We start from the raw sequence: 19,101 nt of genomic DNA on the forward strand, positions 1-19,101 counted from the left end.
GGTGGGAAGAACAAAGGAAACAATAAACTGCTGCTTCTAATTCACATGTAGAGATGGTTGGGAAGGTATTTTATATTGCTTTATTCTTTTAGTAAACCACTTTGAGATTGTTATTTTTAAACTATCAAGTGGTGTATAAATTATGTGAAAGAAAGAAATAAGTGAGTTTAAAAACTAATCAATTGTCATTGTTGAAATATTGGCTCAGATCGGTTGCAAAAAAAGGCCAAACCACATGAAAACGTGAAGAAAGAAATACTTGCCATTATTTAAGATAAAGTATATGAGAATAGTGATGGTTTTTATATTGTTTGCACTTTAGTGTCTTTGGTTAAAAAAAAAAAATCAATTTAACTACTAACAAATATTGTAGCTGATGTGCCAGAAGAAGCATCTCTCATGGTGTCTGCTGTGAGATAAGTGCATCATCTTTAAAAAGATAGCTTTTTTCAGAAGTACTGCATTATTAATATACATATTTATGCAAACTGATTAATCAACTAAAGCTCAAACAATGAGTCAATTAAGTTTTCTTTTATTGCATGACAGCCCTAATTAACAACTAATTCAAGCCCTGTCAGGTATGAATAGTAGAGTTGAGGAAGGAATTGAGAGTTCTAGCCCTTACTTCCTGCCCAACATCACTGACGCCATTATCTTAGATCAGAAGTGGGGAGCTACAGCCCCTAGATGCTGTTGGACTACAGCTCTCATCATCCCTGACCACTGGCTATGCTCATTGGGGCTGAAAAGAGCTAAGGGTCCAGTAAAATCTTGAGGGCCACATGTTCCACACCTCTGCTTTAGACGAAGCAAAATACGAGACCATGTCTGCTTTCCCAAACCTGGCCTTTGCCTCTGTTCCCTACAAATATAACCTCAGGTTCAGGCCCTGAGCAGAGGATAAAGAGTTATATTTTTGAGCGAAGTCTGAGTATATCTGGGACATGGGTGGCGCTGTGGGATAAACCACAGAGCCTAGGGCTTCCCAATCAGAAGGTCGGCGGTTCGAATCCCCGCGACGGGGTGAGCTCCCGTTGCTTGGCCCCTGCTCCTGCCAACCTAGCAGCTCAAAAGCACGTCAAAGTGCAAGTAGATAAATAGGTACTGCTCCGGCGGGAAGGTAAACTGCGTTTCTGTGTGCTGCTTTGGTTCGCCAGAAGTGGCTTTGTCATGCTGGCCACATGACCCGGAAGCTGTACGCCGGCTCCCTCGGCCAATAAAGCGGGATGAGCGCCGCAACCCCAGAGTCGGTCACGACTGGACCTAATGGTCAGGGGTCCCTTTACCTTTACCTTTTACTGAAATTATATAAAGGGTGGAAAATTTCCACCTCAGAAACTTGGTTCTTATTTTGTTTTGTTCATACAAGCCAGGAGTGCAGAGAAGTGCCATACCCATTTCAGAGGGCCAGGGCATACAGTTTTGCACCCCAATGCAATGTTGTCTGCAACTGCAGTTCCTTATGTTCCATCGCAGAAAGGAATGACAGCTGCTTGCTTATATGAGAGAAAGAAAAGGACTTGTAACCAGGATCGCAGCTGGCTTGTAAGGGGCTATGCCCCATATCTGCACCAGGAAGTCCCAGGGCCTGGGGAGAGAAGCAACTTCTGAACCCTCAAGTATGTCCCAGGTTATGGGCCATTTACTTATCCCAGAAAACTCAATGGGAGCTCAACGGCATCCCTGTTCTCTTTTTTGATCACACTAGAATATGAGACTTCTGTGAACAGAGAAAAGGTCGATTTCTATCCCACTTCTTATAAATATTGCAAGGTACTCAATACAATTTGTTTTGTTTGTAGAAGACTTCTAACATGAATATTGCATACAGCCCAAACTTGCTCAACTTGTACCATTTCAGACAAGGGGGTTATCAATGGAGCTTTGTGGAAAGAAACTGAGTGGAAGTTTTCGGTGGGATGGTGGAAACAACCTTTATTCAACATTTCAAACTCAACTCGTGTAAGTTCCTTACCAGTTAATTTCTTCATGGGCTGGAGCCGAACACTGATAGACTGATGTGTTAGTAATGGGGAGGATGGGAGAGAGCGGGACATGCCTTCCATAATCCGAATGTGCTGCATACCTTCAGGCACTGGGAGTGTTGGGATAGCATACTCTGGTTCAAAAGCACAGTCGTTCTCTGTGGAGCTGCCACCTGAGAGAAATATAACAAATAAAATATCATTAACCAAGCATTGCCTCCTTGTTTAAAATACATACATAAAGTCTTAAATTTGTATGCCACCTTTCCACCCCAACCTGGCCACAGTAATCCAGGCGACGGTCACCTCCAGGCTTGACTACTGTAATTCGCTCTATGCGGGGCTGCCCTTGAAGCTGTCCCAGAAACTCCAGCGGGTGCAGAATGCTGCAGCGAGGCTCCTCACAGGGTCTCTGCCATGGGAGCATATTCACCCAGTGCTTTTCCAGCTGCACTGGCTCCTGGTAGAGTACAGGGTCAGATTTAAGGTGCTGGTTTTGACCTTTAAAGCCCTTCACGGCCTAGGACCCTCGTACCTACGGGACTGCCTCTCCTGGTATGCCCCACGGAGAGCCTCAAGGTCCATAAATAGCAACACCCTAGTGGTGCCGGGCCCTAAGGAAGTTAGATTGGCTTCAACCAGAGCCAGGGCCTTTTCAACTCTGGCTCCGGCCTGGTGGAACGCTCTGCCTCGTGAGACCAGGGCCCTGCAGGATCTGCTTTCTTTCCTCAGAGCCTGTAAGACAGAGTTGTTCTGCCTGGCCTTTGGCTTTGGCTTGGAGCCAATTTGATTCCCTCCCCCTCTTTCTTTTTTCTTTTTCCTTTCTCCTCCTGTGATAAGGCTGCATTTTAATATTTTGATGTTTCAATATTTTAATGTTGTATTTTAATCTTATTTTTAAGTTGTATTCATTCAACTTGTTTTTATTATTGCTTGTTAGCCGCCCTGAGCCCAGCCTTGGCTGGGGAGGGCGGGGTATAAATAAAAATTATTATTATTATTATTATTATTATTATTATTATTATTATTATTACAGTGGTACCTCTGGTTGTGAATGCTTCCGGTTACGAACGCTTCAGGTTACGAGCTCCACTAACCCGGAAGCAATTGCTCCTGGTTGTGAACTTTGCCCTAGGATGTGAATGGAAATTTGTGTGCCAGAAGTGCATGCACAACGGGAGGCCCCATTAGCAAAAGCGTACCTCAGGATAAGAATGGTTTCAGCTTAAGAACGGACCTCCAGAATGAATTAAGTTTGTAACCAGAGGTACCACTGTACTGGTTTACAACACGGGGGGAAATTACATAATTATAAACTTAACAAAAATAATCATAATAAATAAAACATCCAAAAGTACACAACCAAACTGAACAATCTCCACATAAATCATATCTCAATGCCTGTAACATGGTAGATGGAGCAAGCTTCTTTTCTCCTGCTCTAGAGTTTAGGACTTGAACCAGCGGATTCAAGTTACAAGAAAGGAGATTCCAACTAAACATTCGGAAGAACTTTCTGACAGTAAGAGCTGGTCAACAGCGGAACGGTCTCCCTTGGGAGGTTTTGAACTCTCCATCCTTGGAAGATCTTAAGCAGAGGTTGGGTGGCCACCTGTCATGGATGCATTAGCTGAGATTCCTGCATTGCAGAGGGCTGGAGTAGATGTCCTTTGGGGTTTCTTCCAACTCTACAGTCCTATGATTCTAGTTTTGTCTCTGGCTCTACTCACCCTAATGTGGCTCCCAAAATATTAGCTCTGAGGAAAGCTGGTCCTTGACAAGGGGGGGAATGTCCTAAAACTATCAAAAACTGGAAAATCTTTAAATTTCCATAGTGAAAGCCTTGCGCTCTCAGGTGGACTCTATGATAAAAAAGAAGCCAGTTTTCCTTCAAGACATCCCTGTTCTCAGCCTGGGGAGCCAGTTCTATAAATTGCATTGCCAACGTGGGTTTAGCACCGACTAGCACATCACAGAGTAGCTCATTTCTCTGGATTGCCTTGATCAGAAGAACTGAAACAGTGCCCAATCCCTCAAATGAATGCCTTCTGGGCACAGATACAAATTAGTAAGAAATACTGAGCATTTGAATTCATCCAATTAAGGCCAGTGTATACCATGCCAAATTCTGGTCAATGCACCAACTGGATCCCCCAGTCAAGGTTCAAATAGCAACCCACTGGGACAGGGAATAAGGTTAACTTCTGAAACCAGTAAAAAGCTTAATCGGCAAAACTGCTAATACAGTGGTACCTCGCAAGACGAATGCCTCGCAAGACGGAAAACTCGCAAGACGAAAGGGTTTTTTGTTTTTTGAGCTGCTTCGCAAGACGATTTTCCCTATGGGCTTGCTTCGCAAGATGGAAACATCTTGCAAGTTTGTTTCCTTTTTCTTAACACCGTTAATACAGTTGTGACTTGACTTCGAGGAGCAACTCATAGAAGGCGGTGTGGTAGCCTTTTTTGAGGTTTTTGAAGACTTTGGTGATTTTTGAAGCTTTTCCAAAACTTTTCCGACACTGTGCTTCGCAAGACGAAAAAAATCGCAAGACGACAAAACTCGCGGAACGAATTAATTTCGTCTTGCGAGGCACCACTGTAAATTGAAACGTAATCCAGACAAGGCAGCAGTGCTCTGGGTCAGAAGGGACAAAAATCTGAAGCTGGGGTTCAATGTGCTTTGTATGGGGTACTACTGTACTTCTCTTAAGAACCAGGTTCAGTTTGGGGCTGCTCCTGGGTTTAACTCAGCATATGTGTGTCCAGGTGGCAGCTGCAGTCAGGAGTGCTTATACCTGGCTTAGGCTGAGCCACTAACTGCACCCATTGCTGCAGAGATCATACCTGGCCATGCCAACACGTGCATTAATCATATACAGACTGGATTATCACAATGCACTCTAGATGAGCCTGTCTTTGAAGAGTCTTCAGACACATCACTTGGTCCAGAATGAATCAACAAGAATGTAAGTGGACAGCCATGCCTCTCCTGCAGCAACTGCACTGAATGCCAATCTGTTTCTTGGCGCAATGCAAAGTGTTGGTGATTACTTTAGAGACCTAAACAGCTTGAATCAAGGATACATTAGAGGCCATTCCTCCCATCTCATCCTGTCCACTTCCACAGATCTTTCCATACGAACCTACCTGGACCCTGAGATCATCTTCCAAGACCCTTCTTCGTGTGCCCCCTCCTCGAGAGTTCTGGAAGGTGGCAACACGAGAATGGGCCTTTTCTGTGGTGGCTCCCTGTCTGTGGAATGCCCTCCCCAGGGAGGTTTGCCTGGCACCTTCATTATACACTTTTAGGCACTAGGCAAAAATGCTCCTCTATAACCAAGCCTTTAGTTGACTGACATCCTATGCCCTAATAATAACAATAATAATAATTTATAATTTATACCATGCCCATCTGGCTGGGTTTCCCCAGCCACTCTGGGCAGCTTCCAACAGAATATTAAAAATACAATAAGCATCAAACATTAAAAACTTCCCTTAAATGTGTTTGGGGGGAGGTACTGGGTTGTTTCTGTTTCTGTTTTTATTTTTTATTTTGTGGTTTTATATTCTGATTTTATCCTGTGAACCACCATGAGACCTGCAGGTATAGGGTGGTATACAAATTAAACAAACAGACAGACACACAGACAGACAGACTTCTTCTTTGTTTCACTCATGGCAGAAGCACAATTGACAGGAACTAGAGAAAGCGCCTCCTTAATAGCTATGCCGAAACTGCAGAACTCTTTGCGCCATGAGGCTGAACTGGTCCTTCTCTTGCCATCTTCCAACAGCTGGAAGACTCTTCATTTTTATCCCAGCAGGTTTTGCCTTACAGTATAGATAATGTTTTATTCAATTATGTTTATTTTTATTTATTATGTCCCTATCTTATCTCACATTGCCTGGTTTTGTATATTGTTATTTTATTATGAGTTTATGGTTTCAACTACAGAAAGCCACCCTGAGTAAGTTGCATGCATTAGAAAGGCAGTATATAAATCCCTATATAAATAAATAAAATATATTCCCAAGTCTTTCCTATTAAGTGTTGCAGATTCAATTGCTCATCCACTTCTCTCATTCTCCGTTCTTTACTTCTCCTCCAATGAAAGCCATACTCTGTTTATTTAGCCATGCAAACAATGATGAGGAGATTGCCTCCTGTATATGTTTTAGAGAACTGTTTAGATTAGAGAACTTATTAGCAATTGTAGAAACAAAAACAAAAAACAGACAGGCATGGGCTCTATCTATCCAACGTACAGTGGTACCTCAGGTTAAGAACTTAATTCGTTCTGGAGGTTTGTTCTTAACCTGAAGCACCACTTTAGCTAATGGGGTCTCCTGCTGCCACTGCACGATTTCTGTTCTTATCCTGAAGCAAAGTTCTTAACCCGAGGTAATATTTCTGGGTTAGCAGAGTCTGTAATCTGAAGCGTATGTAAGATGAAGCGTATGTAACCCAAGGTACCACTGTATCGGACACACTTTTCCTCACTTGACCTGGGAATGCTTAAGAAAGACCTGTGTGCTAAACTAAAGAGAGTTAACATTGAACTTGTTCCACTACAAGTTTGCACCTTGTGCAATGAGATTTTCTGCACAAACCAAACTGACATTGCTGGGTACAACCCATTGGCTCATCTCGCCTTAGAGAGGCATTAGCACTAATACTGTTATAATGTATTTATTAAATTCATTATCCTGCCCTTCTTCCCAAAGCAGGACCACAAGAATGACCAAGTGGTCATATTCTGGATTGGAACAGTGAAGACCTACAATAAAAAATGAAGTAATCTCCAATGCCACAGTCTGCTAGCTTACTTGTAATACAGACATTCCACAATCTGTGTAGCTAATAAGTTACTGACAGAAAATTAGATAACTTTCTATCAGGTATTTAATTAGATTTCTGTTCAAGATATGAGACGAAGGTTCATCTTTCATATTTTGATTTAATTACTTCCTAGAAATATTAAAGTGTCTACTGCTTAGAGAACTTAAAACTATCAAGTGGATTTTAAATGCTTCAAAATAAATAAATGTGGAAATTTTGTGCAGGTGGAGCAAAAGAGGAAGTCTGCAAACAGCTGGCACAGATCTGATTTAGTGGAGCAAGCAGGTTAGTGCTCAGAATATGTTTCCACTGATTTCTTGAAGCAACCCAACTGAACTGCATTCTGATGTGGTATTTTCTCTGAAGAAAGCTGCTGCCGCATTATCAAACTCCATTATCCAACAGCTATGCATATTTGTACTCCCAATAAAGTACAGTGGTACCTTGGGTTACATACGCTTCAGGTTACATATGCTTCAGGTTACAGACTCCACTAACCCAGAAATAGTGCTTCAGGTTAAGAACTTTGCTCCAGGATAAGAACAGAAATCGTGCTCTGGCGGCGCGGCAGCAACAGGAGGCCCCATTAGCTAAAGTGGTGCTTCAGGTTAAGAACAGTTTCAGGTTAAGAACGGACCTCCGGAATGAATTAAGTACTTAACCCGAGGTACCACTGTATACTCAACAAAGCCGACTACAAGAGGAGAAGTGGAGGCTACTAATTCAAGGAAACAGAACATTATTTTGTCTAAATCACATTTAACGGAAGTACATGCATAAAACTATTCACAGGAGTCTATCTTCATCCTTAAATGTTTGGCGTTTCTAAAAAGATTGTGCATCGCTGCAGACTGAAATACATTAAAATATAATATCACAAATGGGCTCTGCAAGGGATATGTAATATCTGGAAACCCACGGTTTACTTACCTTGCCCAGAATGGCTCTGACAGTAGTCTATGCTTGCCTGCCTTCGGTCTGATGGTTCCTCGCTTCCTCCATCTGCAGGGGAACCAAAACAGCACAAGTAAATCAGCAAGGCAGATAGATCTGGCAGACGCAGCTTCTCTTCCAGTAGCATCACTATCAGGCTAGGAGGCCAGCTGGTTTTCTTTTGGTTGCAAGAGGAAGAAAGCAACCCAAGAGCAAAATCTCTTTGGTTCGTGTCATTCGTCCCTGAACCAAAGGCCCCCAAAATCTACTTTAAGAGTCTCCCGATGCCTCCACAAATATCTGGACAAAATCACAATGCCCATCATTTAATTTTACAAGAGAGATCTAAGCCATTTAGATAAACTGATCGAAAGAAGTACCGGTAGTTGATAATATTCAGAATAAAACCGGTAGTTGAAAACCAGCTGCTTATTCTGTGAAATATTCCTTGACACTGAATTTATTATACAATCATAATACACAAGTGTTTCTTATACTGTGAGGCTGTTCAGAAAAAAAAAAAAGTTGCAGCAGCAGAAACTAACATGCAAATAAACCTTTGTGGATAAATGGGGACATGGAAATCTTATGCAATTAACCACACGTCATTCTCATTGATCAAATTACCAGATTAGTTACAATAGATAAACATGTCAATACATATATACCAGAATGCGTGGCATACTCAAACTAGAATGTGCATTGAAGTAAAGCCATTAACAGCTAGCTGAAGCTTATATTAAGTATATAAACTATAAATTTAATTACAAATGAAAAAGCAAAGGAGGCAGACAATACTAGATAATAGTAGCAGGACAGGCTTCACACTTGAAGCGTTCCATGCCAGATGTGATATTCACTACCACATAGCCTTAAAAAATCTAAGTCTGCCCAAGCAAGAGTCACAAACACACACACACTTAAGAGTGAGACTGCCAATGCTAAATTACTTCCACAGAGAAACGTAGGCCTCAGATTCTCCTTGGAAACCTTCCCCAAATATCTTTGATGCCACCATTCCAAGTCTAGAAGGTGTCTACAGGAGTAAACACTTAAAATTCTGAAAATCATGTTACTGTCAAGCCAAACATCAATTGGAGATCAATAAAGAAAAAAAGATACAAAACTTAAATCAGTTTGTTTGATAGACTCATTGCTAGGAAGCAGTTTTAGCTCTTGCTTCTTTATTTGTCAATGCTACTTTGATGCAGTGTTAGAAACTGAGATATGACACCTTCAACCTAGGTTATGGGCACAACAACGGAATGTCTAGGCACGCTTTTTTTATAACAAGAATAGAAAGCTGAAAATGAATGAACTGCAGCTAAAATATTATGTTCATTTTACACATGGTCTAGTCTTTCCCCTACCCACCCACCCCAAAATATTATTACGAGGGTCTCTTCTATAGGCTTCAGAGAATAGCTGGATGTGGGGAGGCAGAAAAAGATCCTCCTTTCCTTCCACACTGCAGTTTCAACCTGAAATCCTAGGCTCAGCAACTGCTCACGCTAATGAAACTCCCAGTCGCAAAATGCGCCTAGAACAATGAGAGTTTCAAACACCGCTTTAACCTGGATATATTACAAAAATAGGGAATTAAAGACAATCAATACCAAATGGTAGTTTTGGCTGCAATTCTAGGCACACTTAGGTGAGTTTCATTGGATAAGGTGGGATCTCTGAACAGATTTAGGAGAAGGCAGTTTGCGTATTAAATTGCAAAATCACTTACACGTACTTCAGAAAGACTCCCATAAATTTATTTCACCATCAATTAATCAAAAATCTATTATTTAAAAGGCATAAGATATGAGTAACACAAAAACCATTTCATAGGTTGGCAGTCCTTATTTGTTTTGCTGATGTCTCTAAAGGATTTTTGGCATTTTGCTACAGCTGGGGTAAAGAATCTTTTTCAGCCAATCAGGGGATAAATGCTAACTGGTAGGCGGGGCCAGAGACAAAATAGGGAGGAGTAAATGTAAATTTTTACCTTTGTGTATTAGCCTAGTTTGTTCACACACTCACAATCCTCTCTATTCTCCATTGAGGCAAGCATGAAGCACTCAAAAAAAGTGCTAGGTATGGGTGTCACCGCATGAGAGTTCCAAGGGACACATAGAGAGGTCTGGAGGACCATATGTGGTCTCCAGGCCTGAGGTTCTCCATTGTCGTGCTGCCGTCCAAAGCCATGAGAGCAGCTATTACTTGAGAATAAGGAAGAGATCTTCATTCAGGCTCATAGCAGTACAACCTCAGCAGCCATCACAAGGTCCAGAAGTCACAACTGAACAAAAGCTACAAAGATGTCCCAATAGTTGGCACACACCTCTTGCCAAGTTTTTAAAGATGAGCGAGTTCACGAGATCCTCTTTCCCTATGGATCTGCAAGGCACACCCATCCATACTCATCTGGGTGGGTGTATCTGATGCCCCAATGAAGGTGGCGCCTAGCTCTCTGTGACAGGATTGTGCCCTTCCCCTCTGCCTCCAGCGCCATCAATGCCCAGCTCCTCCCTCTGGCTGGTCAAAGTCTTCCTTGCTCCCTGACTTCTCTAGGTATTATTGGTACAGCACATAATAGAATGGAGAATAGTACAGTGGCATGTCTTATATATCAAGCCGGAAAAGTTACTAGCCTGTTTTTTTAAGAACTCTTAGAAGACTAGCAAAAATTAAAAAAGCTTTCTACCTGGTGGGATAGCAGAGAAGGGACTGAGAAATCTCTCATTCCTATGCCAGCCTGCTCACTTGCCTGCACAGAATTAATTCCATGCACTTGCTTGCAAGGAGTTCTTACGTACAAGGCTGATCAAATTAAATTCTGCACAGGTTGTATGAGTCAATGATTCATTTGTGACAAGTATTACTCAAGGGAAAACTAAGGTCAAACAGCATGTACAAACAGTGGATTTGAGAATGCCACATCCAAACTGCAAATGACAGAAATTCTCCATAGCCCTTAACAATTATGCTCTTGGAAGCAAATGCCTCCATGGGAAATGAAAAATCCAAGGAGTCTGAAAATTTATCTAATATGAAGCGTACCTGGTGTGTCATGGAGCTGGTGTCCAATTGCCTTGCTGTTTGTCCATATCACAATCAGCTAAGCTATCATAAAAGCTATCAACCAACTGCTTTGCTACAGTCACATATGCTGAATTCCTGAGTTCCTTTGGCTTCCTCTGATCTGATAGTATCTACAGTATAGTCAATCCCTCTGAAGGCAGAGGGCCTTCTCAGTAGTGGCAACTGCCCTGTGGAACGCCCGCCCATCTGATGTCAAAGAAATATACAACTATCTGACATTTAGAAGACATCTGAAAGCAGCCCTGTTTAGGAAAGTTTTTAATGACTGATGTTTTAATGTATTTTTAATATTTTGTTGGAAGCGCCCAGAGTGGATGGGGAAACCCAGGCAAATGGGCGGGGTATAAATTATTATTATTATTATTATTATTATTATTATTATTATTATTAAGCTTCCCTTCCTCCTATGCTCATGTTTCTTGAAAGGTGGGCATGATAGTAATATAATGAACAATGCAGTTCACTCATTTGATATTGGGTATTTTTTATATAACTGCTACAGAAATTGTGTTTATATCTTTTAGATGCTTTTCTACTGCATATATTTTAGTTTATTTTTTGTCAAAGCAGTAATCTGTAAAATACAAGCATATAGTTGTGGCAAGGTTCCTTCAGCATGGAGGAGAAATACACTGCAACAGGGAACTGCATTAAACAAAGATGAGCCACATCTGGGCAACTCTAGGAACTGGGACAACTCTGCCTGTTCCTGTTGTTGGAAGGAAATCTGTTTGCAAAGAATCTCTGGCTGTGTTCACCTTGTTGGTGGAAGGGTGGTGCTGGAGAAATGACGGAGTGGTGCTTCCCACCAAAACAGCAATACACAGTCTCCAGACTACGGATCTGGTGCCCTTCCAACTCACACCTTACATTAGGGACTTCAGTCTCACAATTCCTTCTAGAGCTCCCGGCATTTCTTATCGCTCCCACCATAGGAGCTAACTGCAGGGTGCCGTGGGTGCTTGGGCACCCACAATAATAATATAAATGTGGGGTTCAGGCACATGAAAGCTTATACCTAAAACTATTCAGTTGGTCTCTAAGGTGCTACATTATAATTTTTAAATTCTTTTGGAAGGATTCTTTTAAAGACTTACTTGTAACTTTTTTGAAGACTTGATTCTTTTAAGGGAGGTTTTTAAGAAGAGTCTTTTTAACTATCTGTTAAAAGAACTGTTTTAATTTATTATGTACATGCGTACGCATGTGACGTCACATGTCCACCTTGCGGTAGCGGGCACCCACAATCCTGAGGGTGAGATGGCACCCCTGTCTCCCACACCTAAGTGAAGATGGTGTAATGCCATTTTTTCATTTGGCACCTAAGAAAAGAAGAACAAAATTAAGCCAGAAGCAGCTTTATGAGTATCACTACTTTAACAAATAGATTATGAGTTATTCACATACAGGATAGAGAGGAAATGAGTAGTAGTTTTACTGAGTTTGATACTATTTACGTACTCTCTTAACAGGCATGATGCAGCCCCGTCTTCCAAAATCCTGTCCCCGGGAAAACACAACCAACCCATTATCTCAGTTTTAAGGAAGCAACTTAACTTCCCCACCCATATACTTCTGCAGCTGATGACAACTAAAGATTAATCTCAGTGTCAGAACCATAAAAACTGCATAGGTAAAGATAAAGGGACCCCGACCATTAGGTCCGGTCACGGACGACTCTGGGGTTGCGGTGCTCAGCTCGCTTTATTGACCAAGGGAGCCGGCGTACAGCTTCCAGGTCATGTGGCCAGCATGACTAAGCCGCTTCTGGCGAACCAGAGCAGCGCACGGAAATGCTGTTTACCTTCCTGCCGGAGCGGTACCTATTTATCTACTTGCATTTTAACATGCTTTTGAACTGCTAGGTTGGCAGGAGCAGGGACCGAACAATGGAAGCTCACCCCGTCGCAGGGATTTGAACCGCCGACCTTCTGATCAGCAAGCCCTAGGCTCTGTTGTTTAGACCACATTGTCACCCATGTCCCTGAAGTAAAAGGTAAAGGTAAAGGTACCTCTGCCCATACGGGCCAGTCTTGCCAGACTCTAGGGTTGTGCGCCCATCTCACTTAAGAGGCCGAGGGCCAGCGCTGTCCGGAGACACTTCCGGGTCACGTGGCCAGCGTGACAAAGCTGCATCTGGCGAGCCAGTGCAGCACACGGAAACGCCGTTTACCTTCCCGCCAGTAAGCGGTCCCTATTTATCTACTTGCACCCGGGGGTGCTTTCGAACTGCTAGGTTGGCAGGCGCTGGGACCAAACGACGGGAGCGCACCCCGCCGCGGGGATTCGAACCGCCAACCTTTCGATCGGCAAGCCCTAGGCACTGAGGCTTTTACCCACAGCGCCACCCGCGTCCCTTGTCCCTGAAGTAGGCGCTTGCAAATGAAAGCTCATGTCAGAAGAGGTTTGCTTGTATTTAAGTGCCAAGGAATCTTTGATGTGTTTTCTATGATAGACTCATTATCTGCAATTTAAATACAATTTAGTCGTGTCCGACACTTCATGACCCCATGGACCAGAGCCTGCCAGGCACTCCTGTCTTCCACTGCCTCCCGCAGTTTGGTCTTAAAATACTAAGACAAATAAATTTTATAAAATATAGAGCAACAGAGTCCTCTTAGGCCAACTAATGGTCTGTTCAAGAACTGGTGGCACAAGCTCCCTGGCCTGGGCTTCCTAGCTTCCACATTCCCTCAGAGCACACAGGTCTTTCTTAAGCATTCCCAGGTCAAGTGAGGAAAAGTGTGTCCAATACAGTGGTACCTCGGGTTACAGAAGCTTCAGGTTACAGACGCTTCAGATTACAGACTCTGCTAACCCAGAAATAGTACCTCAGGTTAAGAACTTCGCTTCAGGATGAGAACAGAAATATTGTGGCAGTGGCGTGGCAGCAGCGGGAGGCCCCATCAGCTAAAGTGGTACCTCAGGTTAAGAACAGTTTCAGGTTAAGAACGGACCTCCAGAACGAATTAAGTTCTTAACCTAAGGTACCACTGTAGTTATCTCTGGCCATTGATGGTCTCTTCAGGAGCTGATGGTATGTTGTCCCATTTTAGTTCTAAGTGGCTTCAATTGCTCAGTGCTGAGAGGAATAAATCTTTAGATGTTGAAAGGTATTTGTTACTTGTTTGTGCTTAAGAATTCCATACCATAGCTTACCAAAACTGAGCTAATTATTTATTACAGGGCTTTGGTATTCCCCAGCTGTGCTTTATGGGTTTTATAGTTGTTTCCTCCCACTTTTTACATCTAAAACTTGCATGCTCTTTCCAGTGTAGAATCATAGCCCGAAACAGTGTTCGAAATTCCCCAGACACCAGGCGCATTTTGCATTTTGACTATCAGCCACTTGTGACAAAGTGAAGATCCCTGGGCACCAGGTGAGCTTTGCTTGAAAGACCGTTCTATCATCAGGGCCCCACTACAGAAAAGGCATGTTCACCAGAAGCCACCCACTACACTTTAATTAATGAGGACAGCTGGAAACAGAAGGCAGATGGAGATCCTAACAGCCTGGACAGATGCATATGAAGAGAAGAGATTCTTAAAGTACCCTGATCTCAAATTGTGAAGGGCTTTAAAGCTCAAACTGGAACTTTGGATTGAGTATGGAAATAGACCAGGAGCCTGTGCAGTGGATGGAGCACCAATATAATATGAACATGCATAACACCCAGTCCCAGCAAGCTACCATCAGCAATGGAAGTCCCATGCATAATGCATTATAGTAGTCCAAATCTGGTGGTTACTGGATCATGAATAACTGAGGACATGCTCCTGCTGTCTAGATAAGCTGGTATTCCAACTGCAAGCCTAAGCTGGTAAGAGGAACTCTGTTCAATGGAGGCAATGGCCTACACTTTTTGCCCAAGTCAAAAATTGTGGTCAACAGGTTCCTCTTCTAATGCCTCAGAGTTCTGTAATGAAGATAAGGAGGGGCAGATTGGCAATCACTCTAATTGTCTAATGAATTATAACAGTCTTTCTTTATCTCATAAGAATAAAAACTGTTAACAATTAATGAACAATTAACACACTCCACAGTGACTCAACACAAATCACTCCTGGTTACCTGGCAACAGTAGATTTGAGGAATAAATAAATAAACAAAGTCCATCAGCTGTTGCTAAACGAATAGCAGTGTCTGTCGCAGGTCTTTTCAGTCTAGGAGAGACCACTCTTCTTTCTGCTCTCTTGCCCATCCACTTTCCCTCCATCATTTCTTTCTCTTCTTCATGGCATCTCTCCCCAGCTCCTCAGCTTCCCCTAGCCTTTCTCCTTTGCTGCCCCACTCTCAACAACCCCTTTTGAAATAACTTTCCACTCTCTTTTCTCCCCATGCTGTGCCTTTCCCCTCTGCACAGCTCACATGTAAAGGCCCCTAGGAGCAGGAACTACACTCTTTGCCTGACCATGAAGCCTGTGTCCAGCCTTCCCAAGCAGCTTGGTGGTTTGAGTCCTGCAGGGCAGGTTGGCCACTTAGAGCAGTAAGGTATGCTGGCTGGATGCTTCCCTCCAGAACAGTTGGATGTCTCTCCTCCAAACAGCTAAGGAAGTACCATTATCCCTCATTGGCTTGGCTGTTTGGAGAGAAGATGCAGCAGGAGTCTCTTCTACAATCACCCGAGCAACCCCCAGCTTTTCTCCTAACCTTGCAGCTAGAGAGGGAGGCAGAAACTGCCACAAACCAGGGATCGGGTAGTATGATCCCCACCTGCCTCTGCAAACTCAAACATGAGTGGGAGGTTGTTTGTCTACCACAATGTTCCCCAACCTTGGGCCTCCAGCTGTTTTTGGACTACAACTCCCATCATCCCTTGCTAGCAAGACCAGTGGTCAAGGATGATGGGAATTGTAGTCCAAAACCAGCTGGTGGCCCAAGGTTGGGGAACACTGGTCTACCATGCTCACCAGAGAGCAGCAGCAGCGCATTGGGCATCATGAATGTGGCAGGTGAAAATGCAGAAGTCTGCATGGAGGTTACTTATACCCCCAGGGATCAAGTGACAAAAAAAGATCAAGGAGAACCCTCAGACTACCAACCAAACACTTCAGGGGGACTGCAGCCCTGTCCAAAACAGAGAATAATCTGTATAAGCCACACTAAGCAATACATATGCATTAGAAGGGTGGGACAGATTTTTTTAAAAATAAAAATGAGTATTACAAACTGTAAGGCTATAAGGTTCATGGGTGCCTGGTTTGCATGACATGAGCACAAATGCTCTCTTCAGCATTTTCTGCAACACAGAATCATAGAATTATAGAGTTGGAAGGGAAGTCCAACCCCCTGCAATGCAGGAATCTTTTGCCATGATGTTTGACTGGACATTATTTTGGGATAGTTTAGAAGCCTGATAGCAATAAGAAAAGAATCTCTCTATTCTATAATCATACTTAAAGCATCTGGGAAAACCCCCAACTATTACTTAAAACCCATATATTGACCTTTCCTGACCTCTCATTGCCACTTAGAAAACAAAGTTGGAATACAATTTATTGAAATTATTTACACAATGTTTCTCATTTTTATTTTTTGAAGCAGTATCAGTAATAGAAAAGCAATGCAGTATAAAAATCATGTAAGTTAAAAGCACGCAGCAGCATTAAAAAGCAGCAAAAAATGAAGAAAAGCTTACATAATTGCCCTCTAAAAATGGAAAAAAGAGAAAGGCTATTAGACTTTCCTGGAAAGTGCTCAGCTATAGTGTCACTACCAAAAAAGTCCTGTCCTCGTTTTCCAGCTATCAGTAAGGAAAAATGGCAGGACCTCTGATGCCTATCTTAAGATTCAAATGGATGAATACGGTCCTTATGATCCCAGGCTTTTTAGAGCTTTCAATGTCATTTCTAGTACTTTAATTTGAGCCAGAAAACAAACCAGATACTTCCAACCAGACCAGTGAAGTCTACCATCAACACTATATCTCTGCTTTTCTGAAATAAGTTTGTTTGCTTGTTTGCCCTCATCCACACCAAAACTGCTTCCAAACACTAGTTCAGAATTTTCAGAACTTCCCTACAATGATGAGAAAAATATGCTTGTAACTATTCAGACTAACCTCTGGGTGACATTTGCCAAAATTTCATGTTGATGTGAATCAGTATGAGGTACAAGACAGAGACAACCACAGAAAAGGACAATAGTTTCCCAGCACAACCTTCTGGAAACATCCTTCCATAAATGGGTCACCAATCGTTTGGGGCCCATGAGCACATTTGCAAACCAGAGAAATTGTTGTAGGCACCATACACACATGCACAGAAACATGACAACAATTGCCTATACACACTCATTCTTCCTGCTGCCCCCAGGCATTAGGCTTGACAAAATGTTCTTTCAAGCCCAATTTCAGTGGCAAGAGGTGTGTCCAGTATGTGCAATGTGTACAGAAAACAATATAAAGCAATTCCCACCCTGACAAGGTGACCTAGAAAGATACTGTGGTTGATAGTATCAAAAGCTGCTGAGAGGTGTACAAGAATCAACAAGTTGGCATGTTCTCAGTCCATCTCTCAGTGCAAGTCGCTAGGGTTGTGCTGGGGTGCTGCTGCTGGGATTCTCTGGAAGTCATTTTCTATCCCCAAACAAAGTTAGAACTCAGATCATAAAAGGTCTAAAATAATTCGCAGAGGCACCAACTGAGCAGAAGATTGGCTACCTCCAATGTCTAAGAGTGGGATTCACCGCCTCCTCAGCTGAAGCCACGCACAAGGACTTTCACTTGCGCAGTGGGGCTTTCCCCCTCTCCCCTTCTGCCCTTCCCCCATGGTTCGAGGAGGGTATCAGGAGAAAACCCAGAACAGAGAGTGTGAGGAGGGTGAGATTGTTCTGTCTGTCAAGCTAAAATGTTTGCACAGGTAAGACATTTGTAATGGTGCAACACTGAATTCCACCCTATGTATGAGAACTAGTTCTGGCAGCTTTAATTAACCAGAAAGAACGAGGCGAAGGGTACACGTAGTTGGCCGCCATCCTTCAATGTAAAATTATTTATCTACTGCCTTTCTGAGCACAGGTCCACCCAGGGAAGCTCAAAATACCATCCTCAAGCTGAACAAGCTGCAAGCTATCTATAATAAGCTGAACAAGTAAAACAATAGTCTATCTCTGGCATCTAAGGGGCAAACTACATGTTACATTAACCAGGGTTTTGCTTTCACAAATAGCCCATGCAGGACTCCAGTCCTGATTGGGACCCTGACATCAGGGTAGAGGAGGTTTAGCCTTCTGACCCCAGTTGCAGCCCCAGACCTGGCTGACCCACCTGCTGTTTGCAAGAAGGGAAAGCTCCTGTTAGCTTCAATGAACAGAAATATTTTATTTGGATTCTCTGCAATGTTTATCTTCCCACCTGCTATCTCATGGCCCAGCTGCTTCCCTGGTTGCTTCCCTGCTTCTGTTTATCTTAATGGTTTTGCAAATGAACTTCTCAAAATCTTTTTTCACTTGCCAAATAGTCAAAAGTGTGTTTTACAGCACAATCCTATGCACGTTAACTCAGAGGGTGGGGTTTTTTTTGTATTCATTTCAGCTTAGTCACCGTTTAGTGTGCATAGGATTGCAGCCTTAAACATGCTTTGCCCAAAACAGCAGCTCTGAAGCTGCAAGGCACACTGCTTTTGAGACGCTGGGGAGTGAAATATTGTTTTTGAGATATGGCAGGGGAGTCTGCTGTTTGAAAGTAAAAGATCAACCATGCTTAAAGGTAAACAATTCCAGTGATTTCATATAAGCTCCTTGCTCACTGGATTCCCATTCCCTTGTCTAGAAAAGCAGATCATGTAAACAAACTAATATGACAGGAGCTTGATGAGAAAAAGTCACCTATAGCCATCACAGAGTTAATTGTATTAACTACACAGTAATAACAGCAGTAACTATAACAGTGCGTTTACAGAACAGTTCAAAGCATCTCATGAAAGAGATGAGATGAGAAGAGGGGACCTCTTCCTCTTTAGAAAGACAGCCACCTGGAATAGCTAATTCAGTATCACTAGCAGTATAATTTGAAGCTGCCTGATAATGTCAGAGCAATATTCCAGCCAGCCAGGGCTTGTCTACTCTGACTGGCAGGGCTCTCTCCCAGAGTCAGAGGAAGAGATGTTTCTTAGCTCTGCTATCTGAAACCTTTTAACTGGAAATGACAGGGAACTGGGGCCCTCTGCGTGCAAAAGCATGTGCTCTGCAACTGAGCTATAGACTCTCCCCTAAAATGTGGAGGGCCCATAAGAAAAAAACAAGAA

General features: G+C 42.8%; 1 protein-coding gene across 8 annotated transcripts in view; it reads right to left on the reverse strand.

Moving 5' to 3' along the window:
* TANC2 (tetratricopeptide repeat, ankyrin repeat and coiled-coil containing 2) overlaps positions 1-19,101 on the reverse strand; it is a 206,680-nt gene that overhangs the window by 130,322 nt on the left and 57,257 nt on the right. For 7 of the 8 annotated variants that reach the window (XM_077917511.1, XM_077917510.1, XM_077917508.1 and 4 more), the window contains 2 exons: positions 7,759-7,830; positions 1,979-2,161 (listed from right to left, as the gene is read on the reverse strand). In XM_077917511.1, coding sequence (XP_077773637.1) covers positions 1,979-2,161; positions 7,759-7,830 — 255 coding nt within the window. The remainder of the gene's footprint in view (positions 1-1,978; positions 2,162-7,758; positions 7,831-19,101) is intronic. The other variant, XM_077917513.1, reaches the window with a different exon arrangement.

The sequence above is a fragment of the Podarcis muralis genome, chromosome 13, assembly GCF_964188315.1.
Source record: "Podarcis muralis chromosome 13, rPodMur119.hap1.1, whole genome shotgun sequence".
Classification (NCBI taxonomy): domain Eukaryota; kingdom Metazoa; phylum Chordata; class Lepidosauria; order Squamata; family Lacertidae; genus Podarcis; species Podarcis muralis.